The sequence below is a fragment of the Brassica rapa genome, chromosome A03 (assembly GCF_000309985.2).
Source record: "Brassica rapa cultivar Chiifu-401-42 chromosome A03, CAAS_Brap_v3.01, whole genome shotgun sequence".
Classification (NCBI taxonomy): domain Eukaryota; kingdom Viridiplantae; phylum Streptophyta; class Magnoliopsida; order Brassicales; family Brassicaceae; genus Brassica; species Brassica rapa.
In genome coordinates this window covers 20,433,767-20,450,884 of record NC_024797.2, presented here as the reverse complement: position 1 = coordinate 20,450,884, position 17,118 = coordinate 20,433,767, and the positions used below count along the sequence as shown (strand labels likewise).

General features: G+C 26.8%; 1 protein-coding gene across 1 annotated transcript; it reads left to right on the top strand.

The window, feature by feature from the left end:
• The first annotated feature begins 2,737 nt into the window (after window positions 1–2,737).
• LOC103860015 (probable pectinesterase 29) lies at window positions 2,738–15,526 on the top strand. The gene is made up of 4 exons (XM_009137626.3): window positions 2,738–8,121; window positions 8,199–8,358; window positions 8,462–8,680; window positions 8,974–15,526. The coding sequence occupies exons 1-4, from the start codon at window positions 7,928–7,930 to the stop codon at window positions 9,385–9,387; spliced, it is 987 nt and encodes a 328-aa protein (XP_009135874.1). The 5' UTR covers window positions 2,738–7,927; the 3' UTR covers window positions 9,388–15,526.
• The last annotated feature ends 1,592 nt before the right edge of the window (window positions 15,527–17,118 follow it).

The window sequence follows — 17,118 nt, the reverse complement described above, 5'->3', positions numbered from 1 at the left end:
ATTTTTTTCATGATTCTTGATCAAGTTATCTTTAAAAAATTTGTTATCTTTAAATTTATTTTTACAATTATCTTTTACATGACAACAAGAATGTAATACAAAACTTTTTGTGCTTGTATATTTGTGTTTTTTGTTACATAGATTGTAAAAATCTTATGAGTATAGATGATATTTGTAAAGTTGAGTGTTATGAGTAAAACTAGAGAGAATTTATGTCCCAATAACAAGAAAGTTTACTATAATTACAAAATCAATAAAAACTAAACTTTTTGAATAACAAAAGAATTTATATGGAATTTAAAAGTCAATAAACCAATAACAAAAGATTCTAACAAGATTGTAAGAATACATAAACCAATAACAATAGAATCTCTAAATTTTATAACTCCTTCAAAATTTAACTACCAATAACCCCCCCTAAGTATTCTTTGTTTTTCCTAATTTCATAAATAATTTTTTAAATCGATCTTAAACTAAAACAATTACTTAATAACACTTTAATGCCACCAAAAACTAACTTTTAGCATTTATTATCCTTTAGTCAAATTAAACAACCATATAACCTACTTAAGTTAATTTTCAAACTAATTAATGTTGAAACATAAACTTAAAATAAATAATTAATAAACATGAAAAAATTAATTATATATTAATCAGGTAAACAACCACAAAACCACGAAAAACTGATTTAGATATATTAATGTTATATTATTAATAACTAATTAATAAACGTGAAAAATATTAAAACCACCTGAATTGGTTTTGGTATCCATTCACTAAATTTAGAACACAATAGTGTATAAAAGCTATATAGTTATATTTTTATTATTTTTAGTAATAACTAAAAAAGAAAAGTCACATAAAATAATCATTTAAATAAAATATAAATTAATATATAAATATATTATTTTACGTATAATTTCATATAAGTAATAGCCCAATGTAAATTAAATATGATAAATGTTAAAGAGTATAAGATATATAGCACCAGATTTAAATAGTATATAATTTTTTTTATCATACATTATCATAAAATTTTGAACCATAAAATATATACATTTGTGCGGATGCACATATTATATTATAAAAATATAAATGATACAATTGTTATTTTACATGATAAAATAAAATTATTTCATATAAACTAGGAAATTATAGTGTCTAGAAGTATCATATTAAACAATTATTTAATACATGTAAATTTTAAAATATATTATCATATTTATAAAAAAAATAAAAATAAACACTATCGCCGATCAAGTTCTACTTATATATATATATATTATGGAAAATTGCCAAAATACCACTTTCCATGTTTACCTTAACCACTTTTCATGTCTACGATTAACTAATCTTGACTTGAGGTTTATAGTTGAGAGGTGAGATAGAATTTTTGGAATGTGGAGTTTAGGGTTGTATAAATATATAAATAAATACTTAATTTTTTTTCCAAAAGAATTAAAAATAGTTTCAAAAAGAATTTTTGCATTTCAATAAAAAAAAATCAGAAACAAAATTTGTAAAAAAAAATCGAGTTTAAAAAAATACAATTCAAAAACATAAAAAAAAATATTTTTTCATATTTTATTTATTTAAATAATTATTTATTATATATATTAAGGGTATACATGTCTTGTGCCTCTTAATAAAGAATATATTTTTGAAAATATCTCTTTAGTGATTGGTAAACTTGAATAATGGTACCAATAAAGTGGTGAACATGAAAATTTCCTATATATTACTAGATCACACAAAAATCTATTCATCATTGAATGAAAATACTTTAACAATTTACATCATGTCATAAACTCCTATACCTTATATACACCCGTAAAACAATAATTAATTCGGATTATTCTTCATAACTTAATTAGGTTAAGATCCGCGCCTTGCGCGGAATAAATATTATATAAATTAGTTTTATGTATTATATGTTCTTTTAAATATTATTAAATAATATATATATATATATATATATATATATTGATAATTAAAAACTCAGTAAATATTATGTATATGATTAAATTGGTGCAAATACATAAATATATTTTATTAATTCAAACAAACATTTTTTCTATTTTATATGATACAAAATTAAGTTTTAATGATATTAACATAGATATATAGTATGTTTATAATATTGATATCTGTTAAATAATATTTTATACTCATATTATTTTTGATCATTTTTATATTCTGTAAAAAAAACTTTGAATCACCGATAACAATTTTTTTGGGTAGAATTTTAATAGTTTTAGTCATTTATAATTTTAAAAACATTATGAAAAGTTTTAAAACTAAATATTAAGTTCTCAATATTTATTCAAATGTTTATCAAACTAAAAATCAAAGAAAATTTCAAAATTAAAATACATATATATTTTTATATGGTACATAATTTATTTTAAACAATATTAATATATTAATATTTATTAAATGAGACTTCTTATTGTATAATTTTGTAATCATTTATATCTTGTTATAACAAAAAAATTTAAACCATGAAAAATTCAATGTGAGATTTTTTGACAACTTTAGTCATTTATATTCGTTCTTAAAATTTCAAATTATAACATATACATAAAATCTAAATTTTTACTATATAGTATTAGTTAATGTGGTTGTTTAATTTATTTTAATATGTTAAAATTAAAAAAAAATAGAGAATAGACTAATTTTTGTCAAATTTTTATCATTTAAAATCATTAATTGTCATATATACTTTAGCCACATTTTGTAATTTCGTTATTTTTATTTTAGGAAACAATTAAGAACATTAATAATAAATTTATGATTAGTTTAATAAAAAACTTATTATATATTTTGATGGACCGACATATTTTTCTAAGGATTCTAAGAATGATTGTGGTGATGACATGTGGGTACGAAAAATGTTATAATATTTCTCGTTTAATATATAGGGGATTGTTTACGTTAGATTTTCACCCTTAACGTGATTACACTCAAATTAAGTTTATTTGGCCATTTGTAGATATTAAATTATATCTTTACTAATTTACCCTATTTCCGATTCACATAATAAAATAAATCTCAATTTCGTTGGCCCATTTATAAAACAATTATTGTAAACATTTAGATTAGAATTAACAAAAGAAAACCCAAGTTAATATTATTTTTTTGTTTTAGAATTTTAATCCACATATTATACCATATAAGGAAAAAAATAAAAATCAAATATATTAACCATATAATTTAAAGTATTTTGAAATATAATTTTAAAATATTCAAAAGTATAAGACACCCATTACAAACTCTATATCATTCTAAAACCCAATGTTTTATGTTAAATTTTAGATTTTAATTCAATTTATATTCCATGAAAAACAAATAAATAGCTAATTTTCTACCAAATTAGGACTTTGGCTAAAAAATAATAAATAAGTAAATAACAATTATTATAAATTAGCCTTTAAATCTATAATAAAATAAAATAGAACATTTATAATAGACTATCAATAACAAAAATAAAATATTATTTAAGTATAACTATAAATTTTAGTTTTTATATCAGATTTGCTTTAAATTTTATAGTAAAAGTTTTATCAAAAATATAAGAATCAAAAATCAAATACTCCCTCTGTTTTTAATTATAAATAGTTTTACTTAAAAGCACAAATATTTAGAAAGTTATTATCTAAAAAAATATATCATTTAATCAATTAAAGCAACCAATTATAAAAAGGTTAACATTATTTTATTGGTCACACAATATCCAATAAATGAAAAAGGTGCATTGAAATATGTAAACTACTTATATTGTGAAACAAACTTTTTTGCTAAAACTACCTACATTTGAAAACAGAGGGAGTAGTTTATTAAAATTATATGATAGTAAAATTATATCATTTTTTTTAAAAAAAAATATCATCAGATTATATAGGTTTTTATCGGGTCAAGCAGTATCGGATCGCGGGTAAGTTATTGGTTTTGAGTTCTTACCAAATTTTATCAGATTTTTACTTTGCAGGTTTTAAGTAAACCGAACCAAATTATATACATATCACAAGATTTACCAGTTTGACCACATGTGTGGATCGGGTACAAAAACACTGCTAAAACTATTAACATATATAAATATATATTATTAAATTAGTTTAAAATACGTCAAGTAAATCTTATGTCTAATCAATTCAAAAAATGTAACTTTTATAAAATATACACAAAATATAAAGATGACATTGTAACATAAGAGTGTACAAAAGAATTTGGAATAAACTAACTGATAAATTATATAATTTTAAACAAAAAATCATTTCTTTCTTTGATATAATACAACTTTATAACTTAATAATGTACATCAAAATATTAATTTATATCTAACATTGTTATTACCCTAAATACTCATTCTTTGGAAACTTGGGTCAAAATCTAATTATAAATATAGAAGCATGCATGTTCTCAGTTCTCTAGACTCTGGTATTAGTCTCAATTTTGACTTCCTCTATTTATGGTCGTCGGAGTGGCGGATCCAGAAACAACATTCATCCGTGGAAAAACAAAAAACACTATTACTACATTTACAAAATTAAATTTTAAACAGGAGCATTTTAAAATTTAGTACAAAATTACATTAATTAAAAAAAATCATGGTGGTCAATTGTCCCACCCACTCATAACGTAGCTCCGCCCCTGTGACTCACTTCATTGTGTTTTATTTTAAGATTTTTTAGTTGACTTTTCCAATGACATTAGTTCTTGTTAAGACCTTGTTGCTTAGACAAATAAAGAAACACACACACAAACTGCACAAGTAAAATGTCTTCTTCCTCTCCGGACTCTCATTTTCAAGATGCTTCTTACTTCTTAGTCTACTTTAAATTTAGTGTTTGTCTTGAACAAGAGACCTAAACAAGTTGGAGTACCCGGCTTCTCCTATCCCCCATTGATCAGAATGGACGTCAAAATGGAAGACAATCTCGGTGCAAGTCACCTTGTTACAACATATTTATGTACAGATGAAGCCATTCAGTTGGTCCATGATGTTATGATGGTACCTTCGCCATATTCCCATCACCAGCCTCAAGACTTGCTGCCCACAGAATATCCTATAAGAAGCTTATTTAGATTCTTAAATGCTGCCACACAAATGCATTGAGGCTTTGAAAACCACATCTTGTCTTATAAATATATATTTGATTTATCCAAAAAAAATAATTGATCTGTTTTGTCGATGATTTTTACTCGGGGCTACTCATACCAGGCCGTTTCTTTCAGGTCTTACCTCTGTAGGAAGTAATAACTTAGCAGTCGGGATGAAAAAATCAAATTCTAAGAAAGAAACAGAAATGAAGAACACAAGAAAGTTGGAAGGAAGAAGTGATGAAAATTAAAGTTTCAAATGTTTGGACTCAGTCAGAGCGGAATGGGTAACATACACTGATTTAAATATTCAGTTATTTTCAAGTAGCTTATATGTCTTACACGAACTAGTGACATGATGCATCGATCAGACTTTGTATTGTATTGAGGACAAGTAGTTTTGGTTGCCTCTCGAACTCCACCATAACCTCATCACCGTACTCGTATAGCTTTATGGTTTTTGTTTTGGGTAGTCTACAACTTGATAACTCACATATGAGGCAAAGTTGCTAACACATGTACTAATGAAATGATATCTCACATATGCAGTTTCTCGGAGAAACTTATCTGTCTCACACATACTAATGAAATGATGCATCGACAAGACTATGTTTTGTATTGTGGACATATGTTGAAGTCGTTTCGTTGGCCTCTCGAACTCCACCATAACCTCATCACCGTACTCATAAGATTCAGGGTTATTGTTTTGGGTAGTCGTCGACAACTTGATATCTCAAATATGAGGCAAAGTTGTTAACATGGTTCGATAAAAACGTTTTCAACAACCTTAGTAGAGAAACTTAGCCGATCAACCATTTATCCGATCTTATATCGGTTGTTTTACAAAGGCGGAAACCTTACTCTTAGGGCCTTAGAGGCATTCACGTAGTCCTCCCTCCTCGGTGTGATAATATAGCACCTAACTTAGAGATCCCTAAGATATATATATATATATATATATATATATATATATATATATATATATATATATTATCTTTTCTTGAACCGAATGACCAAATTGGGTAGAGTTGCCTACTACTGTATGGCTAATTCCAAAACCCCTAGTAATCTGATGAAATTTCTTTTAGAAAAATCATTGTTATTTTTAGTAATTAAACCCCTCAACTAAAAATGAATCGTAAAAAAAACTCTTAACTAAACATCATGTAAAATAAACCCTCAACTTTAATTTCGTTAACGTATGTTACTCTCCGTCTAAAAAACCGTGACGGAGGGTGACATACGTTAACGGTTTATAATATGAGGATTTTTAATGTTGAAAACTTAGTTAATGATTTTTTCATACAATTCAAAAAAATAGTTAAGAGACTTTATCACTAAAAGTCATTAAATGTTTTAAATTTTTTTTTTTATCATTTATACATTTTTTTAGATTGATATAAGCAAACTAATTTATAAATTTTAATACATTATCTTATAACCGATTTATAAAACTTCATAAATATTTTAATACTTTTACATATGATTAATATGGTTTCACAATGATCTATAAGTGTATACAATTTCAGAAATAAATGAGAATAAAAATAATCATGCATTATTTTTGGGGGTATGAGAAGTATGAGTCCGATGGCAAAAATCATGAAAATAGAAAAAAATGCGTCATACTCTAAATAAGAAGATTGACTTCATGGATGAATTATCCTCAACACTACTTAAGACTTAATATAACTTAGAAACTTTAAATTATTTGATATTTGACAATGACGATATAAAACACACAAATTTTCTTATATCACTATTGCCAAATATCAAATAATATAATATTTTGAAGTTGTATTAAATTGTAAGTAGTGTTGAAAATTAGTAAATTAGGATGCATAAATTAATGTATTAAAATTATTAAATTAGGATGTATAAATTAATGAATTAAAATTTATAAATTAGTTTTAAAGGCTTATAAATCAATCTAAAACAATGTATAGATGATAATAAATATTTTAAAACATTCAATTACTTTTAGTGATAAAACTCCTCAACTATTTTTAAATCGTAAAAAAACTCAACAACTAATTTTTCAACATTATAAATCCTCAACTTATAAGGATCTCCGTCACGGTTTTTTAGACAGAGGGTAACATATGTTAACATAATTAAAGTTTAGGGTTTATTTCATAGAATTTTTAGTTGATGATTTTCTTACGATTCATCTTTAGTTGAGGGGTTTAATTACCCTTATAATAATTTCCAAAGTGAATGTAAAGTGTCTATCACTAGTTTTACAGTTACCGCAGTACAAAGATTACAATTTCCTTTTTGTGCTATTATTGGGTATTGGAACTAGAATTTGGAAATAGTTTAGTGATTTCAAAAGTTTACAGATTTTTTTAAAATTTTGTAGATTTAACAAATATTCTCCAAATTTCTGTCAAATATTTTGTGTAAGACTAATTCCTGATTTCATGTGTGTAATTTTCTGTCAATCTAATGTAGTTTCTCTACTACACAAAATTCAATACTATTTTTATGTAATAATTTTCCAATAAATACAAAGTCTCGACCACAAACTTTATAGTTGCCAGAATCACAAAGATCACAACTTCCTATTTTTTGGTTTATGGCATCTCACACAAACTAAAATTGATCACCAAATCGCAAAACAAAGCTCAACTTGCCAGTTTCATGTAAATTCAAACTTTCATTCCATACATAATCAAAAGGAAACAAAGTAATAAATCTTGATCAAAATATTTAACAAAATAAAAATCATTAATCGCAGAGCCTTTATTAAATAATACATTAACCTTCACTACTCTCATTTGTCTTTCGCCCTACTACACAGTCTCTTACGTTTTGACATCATCTAATGGGAAATCGTCGACTTTTCATCGCTCTTTTCTGTTGTTTTTGCTTACCACATATCATCGAAGCGTACCACCAACAAGTGTTCGTAGATCAATCGGGTCATTCAAATTTCACTAAAATACAAAAGGCAATTGATTCGGTCCCAGTCAACAACCGCCATTGGTTCTTCATCAACGTTGCAGCCGGCGTTTACAGGTAAGTATAGCTACATGTAACTGACTTGACATATGTGCAAAAAAGAGAGCTTAGTAACGATTTATTTTATGCCGTAGGGAGAAAATAAAGATACCCTATGATAAACCGTTCATAGTAATAGTTGGAGCTGGAAAGAGGAACACTAGAGTTGAATGGGACGATCATGACTCGGTTGCACAAAGCCCTACCTTTGCTAGTGTCGCCGATAACACCGTCGTTAAAAGCCTTACTTTTGTGGTACGGTGACTTTTGTTTTTTTCTTCCGTCTTTTTGTTCTATTTATTTGATTTTTTTTTTACTATAGATGACTGGTTTTTTTTCCTTTTTGCATTATTTACAGAATACGTACAATTTCCCGAATAAAGGGAAAGTGAACAGAAACCCTAGGATACCTGCCGTGGCGGCGTTGATCAACGGTGATAAATGTGCTTTTTACTCGGTAGGCTTTTCTGGAGTTCAAGACACCTTGTGGGATGCTGATGGCCGACACTTCTTCCACCGCTGCACTATCCAAGGCGCCGTTGATTTCATATTTGGTAACGGCCAATCTATTTACAAGGTTCGTTACATTCTGACTATTCACATAACCTTGTGAGTTTTATTATATTTTTAGTTTTAATAATACAAGTAAAAGATCCGTGTATAGCAGATATATTAAATATAGATAAATCAAATTGATAACTACAATTAAACAATGTTTACATATCTATATCCAAACAACGAAAAGGTAAAAAAAACGAATAGTCACAGTATATTTTTTTGAATGAATACACATAGTAGTCCTAACTCCTAAGTAACCGTGATCTTTTGATTATTTAAATTAAATAAAATTGTCTGATTGGTGGGTTTTAGAAATGCGTGATAAACGTGCTAGGAGCGACACTAAAACCGGGGGTAACTGGTTACATAACGGCTCAAGGACGGACCAACTCGTATGACGCTAGCGGATTTGTGTTCATGGACAGCCTCGTTTACGGATCGGGGAAGGCTTTCTTGGGCAGACCGTGGCGCAGTTACGCTCGAGTGATCTTTTACAACACAGACCTGACCGACGTGGTTGTTCCCCAAGGTTGGGACTCATGGCACTTTGGAGGCCATGTATCTCAGTTGACGTTTGCAGAGATTGGATGCTATGGGAGTGGATCAAATACGGGGAGACGTGTGAGCTGGGTTAAGAAGCTGAGTGGATTCAGTGTTCAAAGTTTGATTAATCTCGACTTCATTAACAGTGGTGGATGGGTTCAAGCTTTGCCCATTCCTGTTTGATTTAACATTTTTTATGTTTACGTTGTTTTTTTTTTAGATTTGTTATTTATCATTTTCCAGGTTTTAGTTTGCTTAAATGGATTTAGAGTTTATCTAGTTATGCATAAAAAGGAAGTAAGGATAAGCAAGACTTACGATCGGTTTTAAGGGTTGATTTTACATATTATTACATACTAAATATCAAAAGAACGACGATGGTTCGTTGTATGTAAGTATGTAACATTAAACCTGGACTTATACATTGAAGGTAGGATATATTCCCATGGAAACACACAAGCAATAGTAATGAAGTTGAGATTGTTGGCACTCCAACCTCCGAACGTTCCTTTGACATTTTTTTCTGGTCCTTAATATCCTAAAATTTATGTTCAAACACAAAATTAACCCTATCTTTTTTAAAAAAATTGTTATAATTCATCCGAAAAGTTTAACTAATTCACGTAAAATGCTATTACTTATCTTTTTCGCAATACGATGATTTTACTTAAACATCCTCTTCTTTATCACTTATTTACAATTGTCTTCAATATCACCAACTACCATTAACAACCAAAAACAAGTTTTAAATGTGTTAGAAATCAATTTATACATCTTCTAATCTCATTTCTTACATACATAAATCATTTATCTTGAATATTGTCTCTTATTTCATTTTTAAAACTTAAAATTTTGGATTTCAAGATTATATTTTCATTAAAGTTGCCCAAATTTAGTGAGTTTTGGTCAATAACGAGTGTATCTCTTTCATTAGGAAATTTTGGGTGTTTGGAGAAAGTAAGCACGAACCCTCACTGGATCTAGGTATAATTTCTACTGAAAACATATCTGAAAATATTTGTGAGTTTTTAAGAAGTCTGCTAATTGATTAACTATAAAATTAAATGTTCCATTATTTTTTGCTCAATTGCAAAACTGAAAAACAGATCTAGAGAAGTTTTTTTGAGAAATCTTATGGTCAATGCATAAGTTAGTTTTGTAATTGATTATTTTAAAAAAAAAATCATAGAAGACTTTTCTAGAAGTCTACAAACTTTTCTTTGTCACAAAAAACAAATTGAATAGATTTCTCGAGAAGTCTCCAAAAAACGAGATTAATTTTGTAAATGACCAAATTTTTTAAAAAGTTTGATTTTTCATGGACAACTTTTAGAAAAGTCTGATGTGAGTAGAATTCTTGAGAAGTCTTCTAAATGTCACATAAAGTCTCTAAAATATTGCAAAAAAATTATAAGATCAGTTTACAATTGATAAAAATAATAAAATATTTAATTTTAAAATTAATTATTTAGCATATTTCTGGAGTAGTCTTCTACTAAGAGACGTTTCCATAAGTGTACTCTATTTTTATTCCGAGATTTTAATCAAAGAAGTCTTTTCATAGAAGACCTCTAAAAAAGATTTCTCTTATAAAGTCAAACAAGATCAATTGCAAAACTAACATATGTTTGCGACACTTTGAAGACTTTTTGCGACCCTTTGAAGATTTCATGTGACTATAAGAATACTTCTCCATAAGTCTACTCACAACAGACTTCTCTAAAAATATTCTATAAAAAGTTAATTTCTGAAAAAATTACCCTTTGAAGACTTCATGTGACTATAAAAATACTTCTCCAGAAGTCTACTCACAATAGACTTCTCTAAAAGTCTTCTATACAAAGTTAATTTCTGAAAAAAATTTGGTCAATTGCAAAATAAACTTGATTCTAAGAGTAATTTTTTTCTCTGGTAAAATCAAAAATTTATCCAATTACAAAAGTAACTCAATAATTTACAAATGATGAATTCTCAAGAAATCTACTAATTGAGTAGACTTCTCAAGAAACATTCCTTGCTAATTTCAATAAGCTTACTTTTTATCCAAATTTAAAATGAATTTTGAAAAACTTTTTGTTCGGTCATGTATATTTATCAATTTTTGAACTCTTGAATGAATTTTATAAATTTTACTGTACATAATGATGATGTTAACAATATTCTTGTTGATTTATATGTCTAGCTAATGAGAACAGATTTTTCTCTGATAGCTTTTTTTGAAGATGATGTTTTATGTTTTGCCGATGTACTTTAATGTCATTTTACACATTGGCTCAGTGCCAAAAGATTACTATATAAGTTTGATGCATAAATATATTTGTTAAAATTTGGATGTCAGATGCTTAAACTTATGTATTTTCTGAATTTATGTGATATTAAAGTTGTGATATGTTTGAACTTTGTTAGGTTGAACTTGTGTCAAATATTGTTTTATTATACCATGGTGTGTAATAAATATCACTTGTTATCATCATTATCATCCAAATTATAAAAAATTAATTGAGAGACATCATATAACTCTCCCTTCTTCTTTTTTTTACACCAACGCATAAGTCTCCCTTTTAAGTTGCACAACCTTTGTCTTAATAAATGATCTACAATGAAGACAATACTTATAGTTACAAGAAGTTGAAACAATGAACAAAACATTTAGACAAAAACTTGTATCACCTTACTTATGTAACTAAGTTTTGATAAGGGATCACGTGGAGCTACATTTTTGGTACAACAGTCGACCTGAAATGGTCGATCTTCCTCTCGTTGAACCCCAAATCTATTCACATACTTTATCCCTAAATGTATATATCATGAATAGCAATAGTTCTTGGTGTCCTTTTTTAGCCAAGAATGTTCTTCCGGATTAGTGAAGTCCACTATATCTTGAATAGATTACTACATCTTCACCCTATTATATCTTTTGATGTATCTTATAACACTCAAAAGTTCAGCTGTGACTAGAGCCCAACATATATACCTCTGTGAAAAAGCAATACAAAGGTTTAACCAATTTTACTATTTAGAATAAAAAAATACTTCATCTGTTCCTAAAAGATTCATATTCTAGTTTTTTCACACATTTTAATAAAACACATTAAATTTTCATAATTTTTTGTGTTTATCTTCTTTCCAAAATTTTAAACCAATAAAAAATCAATTAATGCAATTAAGATTTTTGAAGTTTGCAATTAGTTAATAAAATATGCATTGAAAATGTTAAAAATGAATATTTTAGAAACAATTTTTTTTCTCTAGAATATGTATCTTTAAGGAACGGAGGGTATAAAACTAGTTGTATAAGTTTATAGACTTAATTACCATGACTTCCTTGGTTTTCACACATCTCATAGTTTTTACCTATTGATCTTTCTTCAGTGATGTTGGACAGTCTAATTTTGGGATTAAAATACAATTAACATTTAAAATAATAAATCAATATAGATATGCATTTAAAGTACATAAGTTAGACACATACCTTCTTTTTTTTCTCCACCAGACGTAGACTCTTGGCTCTTGTATTTTCTTATGCTAACATTTGATGATAGTAATATCTGATTCCGGTTTAGTTGCTAATATCTTCTCGAACTGATGAACGTTGACATATTTACGAATGTTATGAAAATTTTCCCATTCGTCATTCTTGAGTACACTCCTTATTTCGTTGAAGATATTCGCAGCTAAATCGGAATCGGATATTCCTATCATCAAATGTTTGCATCCAAAAACACAAGAGCCAAGTTTACGCGTGGTGGAAAGAAAAAAACAAGGTATGTGTGTAACTTATGTGCTTTAAATGCATATTTATATTGATTTATTAATTTTTTTCAAACGTAAACTATATTTTAATCCCAAATTTAGACTGTACCAACATCACTGAAGAAAGACAATGGGTAAAAATTATGGAACGTGTGAGAAACCAAGGAAATCGTGGTAATTAAGTCTATAAATTTATAAAAACTAGTTTTATATTTGTGATCCTAAATAGTAGAATTTTGTTTTGGTTAAAACTAAATAGTAGAATTGGTGAACCCTACGACTTGTTTTTTTTTTCCACAGAGGTATGTTGGGCATTAGCCATAGCTGAACTTGTGAGTGTTGTAAAATACATCAAAAGACATGATAGGGTGACGATAGAGTATTCTATACAAGATATAGTAGATTTCATTAATCCAGAAAACTTTATCGGCTAAAGAACAAAAACCAAACAGAATCAAAATCGGACCAAACCCTGGATTGAAATTAAAAATCCTAGTTAGGATAAAAGGGTATTTCAAAATATATTTAAATTAAATTAACTATTTTATTAAAATTAAAATTCAAAATAATGTCATAAAACATTGTTTTTGTTTTTTCTCTCATTTCCGGTACTAAGTCCCGATATGTTCTAATACCAATTTTCAAAGAAGTTTAATTATTATGGTAAATTACTGTAAGAAATCATGTGATTTTTAATAGAATAATTATTAAAGCCTAGCTTGAAAGCTTATCAAAAAATTATTTCTCAAAAATACAAACCTTATAGAAAATAATGGAAAATGATATAATGGAACTTTTCTAGCATGCGTTAAAGGTTATAAATTTCTAATAATCCATCCATTTTTAATGGGTAACTTTTTAAGATTGTACATACAATTTTTTTTAAAAACAATCTTGCATTTTAAACAAAAATATCAAAAATAATTCATCTAATCGTAATTCTATCAGTGATAAAACACATTACAGAATACAAAAGATAATATCATATAAAAGGCTAGTAAATTTTGCATTAAAATTGAAAACACCATTGATTTTGGAACAAATTGTTTTCCTTCTAAAACGTTAAATATTAAAATAAACGAAGGAAGTATCTATAATTTTGAATTTGGATTATAGACTTCACAAAAACACATTAATATATCATGTGAAAGTAGTTAGGAAAATGTTATGTTAAGCTAAAGAAGAATAACTGACATATATGCATGTGATTTCAGCTTGAAAACCATACGTACTAATTACTAAAAACGAAGATAAGCAAAAGGATTCATGATATAGAGACGCTTGATCGATTACATGTTTAAAACTCAGTTTTAAGTTAACAATATACAATAGAGAGAAAGATCGAGACTTACCTGATCTTGGACAACGAAACAATGAAATTTTTTTGTAAATGACCAAATTTAATTAGTTGTTTCTTTAAAGCTTATGAAAATTTAAAAATAACCTAAAATGTTTAGTAAATAATGAAAACAATAGGGTGATTGGTAACTAAGTATTAAGGAAAAAGTTTTTGGTTTGATTGTTTCATCTGCAAAAAAGCAGATTCTGTTTCACATTTAAATTTCGTTTTTTTTTCTCTCTCTCTTTTGTTGTCATAAATTTTCTGTTTTCCTTCTAATTTGTTTGCACGTCAAAGAATATCCAAATAAAATTTATTTATCTCTTGTTTTTTTACGTTTTAGATTCTGATATCTTGACTTGGTTCAAATTTTCCAGCTTTAATATGTATTAGTTGATTATTTTAAATGCAAAAATTTGTTGAAATTAATGATAAAGTATACACATACAACAAAATAAGCAATGCAGTAAATACAAAGAGATTATTAGGATTATTAGCCTTTTAAATAGGGGTGGGCAAAAAATCCGAACCGAACCGATCGAACCGAACCGACTGAACCGAAACCGATTTGAACCAAACCAAAGTCCATTTCAAATCATTCGGTTGAAGAGTTTTCCAACCCGAATGGTTCAGTTCAATTCGGTTTAAACTGAACCGAACCGATAAACCGAAGTGTTTTTATAATTATTTAAATTAAAAATATTAGTGATATCAAGATATTAAAATCCTAAGACTTAGCCCAAGTAATTTTCTTTTGCACGAAGGAAATCCTAATATAATTTGATTTCCATGACACTTCGTCTAACTTTTGTAATATTTGTCATTAAGCCCACATAATTTCCATATTAATTGTTATAAAGTTATAAACTATATTTGTAACTTTTAAAAACATTTTTATTTGGTTTAATATTGAATTTAATTTACATACTTAATTTTTTATTATGACCAACGCGATTATTTCATGACAATCATACATTTATGTATTAAAACATGATTTCTTGTACAATAAATAAACTAAGAGAAATCTGATTAAACCGAATCGAACCGAAATACAAACTGAATCGAATACAAACCGAACCGAATATAAACCGAACCGAACATAACTGAACCGAAATCAATCCAAACCAAACTAACTATGGTTTACTTCAGCTGGAAAAATTCTAGAACCGAACTAACCAAACCGAACCGAACTCGAACCGAACCGATAAAATAACCGAAGTGCCCACCCCTACTTTTAAACCTTTTTTATTAAAACTTTTTTTTATAGATGTAGTTCCTTTGATTCTCATCAATAAACTGCAGATTTTGAGTAATCAATTTACAACCCTATATATAAATTATAATTTTTTCTCAAATTTATATCTTTTATTAAAAAAACCGTATATATAAATGAAAAAAACAAAACGGTTTGCCATTTAGATAGCTCCTTAATTAGTTAATTAAAATGTAGTTTGACCATAAATCTAATCTATTAATTTAGGATCCTAATTTTTATCTACCATTAATATTAACAAGTTATAGTAGGACCACTTAGGTGTTCAAAAAAAAAAACAGGACCACTTAAAGAATTAGTTATACTAACTATATTTGATTATTTGCATTAATAATAAACCAACTATAAGTTTAAATTTAATTATTTTTAGTTATAATAAAATATGTTGAGAAATAATCTAACAAAATCTTACTAACTTTTTAAATATTTTTATAAAATAACACATTAATTAATTTCATAATTAGTAATATACTACTTTATAATTTTTTGTTAATTAAAATTTTATTATAAAAAATAAAATAAAATTATATACTATTTATTTATAAATTTATAATTATATTATGTATTATATTAAAATACAAGTGCTATATGAATTAAATATGACAAAATTATATTAAATAGATAAATTGACCTATTTTGTTTTTTTTTTCTTCAAATAGTTTCATTAAATAAATTATCAATCATCATTAAAATAGGTTAAATTTTGTAAACTATATAAAATTTTTATATAAAAATAAACTTATTAACATAGGTTAAACTTTTATATCTACAACTATATATTATATTTTTATTTATTTTGAAACTCTCGACAGTTGACAAAAAAACTCTCAACAATTTATTGTTTAAAAATGTTTATAAAAACATTATAGTATATAACTAACCTTAGAAGAAAGTAGAACTTTTGAAAACACAAAATAAAATCATTTGGCTTCCCCCACACAATTGTTGTTGGAAGGGTCTAAAAAGACTGACATGATAGGATGATATCAATAGATATTATGTGAGATACGTATAATGGAGAGAAAATTGAGCAAATCCAATACGAAGATTATGGAAGATTTTTTAAACAAAATCGAAGTATTATTGTCACTAATTTTAAAGTACAATTCCAAATAGTGTCGATCGTTAATTAGGTAATATTGTTTGGGTATGCAATGCAAATACTCTAAAAAAAATTTACTCTATAATTCTTAAAATTAAAAAAATGAGAAGGAATATTGAAAAAAGAAAATCTTATAAATAGTGTTAAACTTAAAGAATAAAGAGGAATTCACTGTTCATACATGTTTTGTTTTTTGTTACCAGTTAAACTACTCTTACTGCTTTCATAATCTTGGGTTATCTATTACTCCATTTAATAAGAGAAGCAAAACTAATCATATCATCTTTTAATAAAATTAAACAAAGGATCTAAAATGACATAGGAAATGATGATTGATTAATCAATAATGTAATCATTAATGTTCACGTATAATCGTAGAGAGAGAGAGAGAGCGTACGTCCAAATCTGTCCACCCGTCTCGTCGCTGTCTAAAAAAAACCCGGAGGT

Coding starts and splice junctions, on each gene's coding strand:
- LOC103860015 (XM_009137626.3), top strand. CDS start 7,928: ATGGGAAATCGTCGACTTTTCATCGCTCTTTTCTGTTGTTTTTGCTTA. Junction 8,122..8,198: donor GTTGCAGCCGGCGTTTACAG/GTAAGTATAGCT, acceptor TTTATGCCGTAG/GGAGAAAATAAAGATACCCT. Junction 8,681..8,973: donor ACGGCCAATCTATTTACAAG/GTTCGTTACATT, acceptor GGTGGGTTTTAG/AAATGCGTGATAAACGTGCT.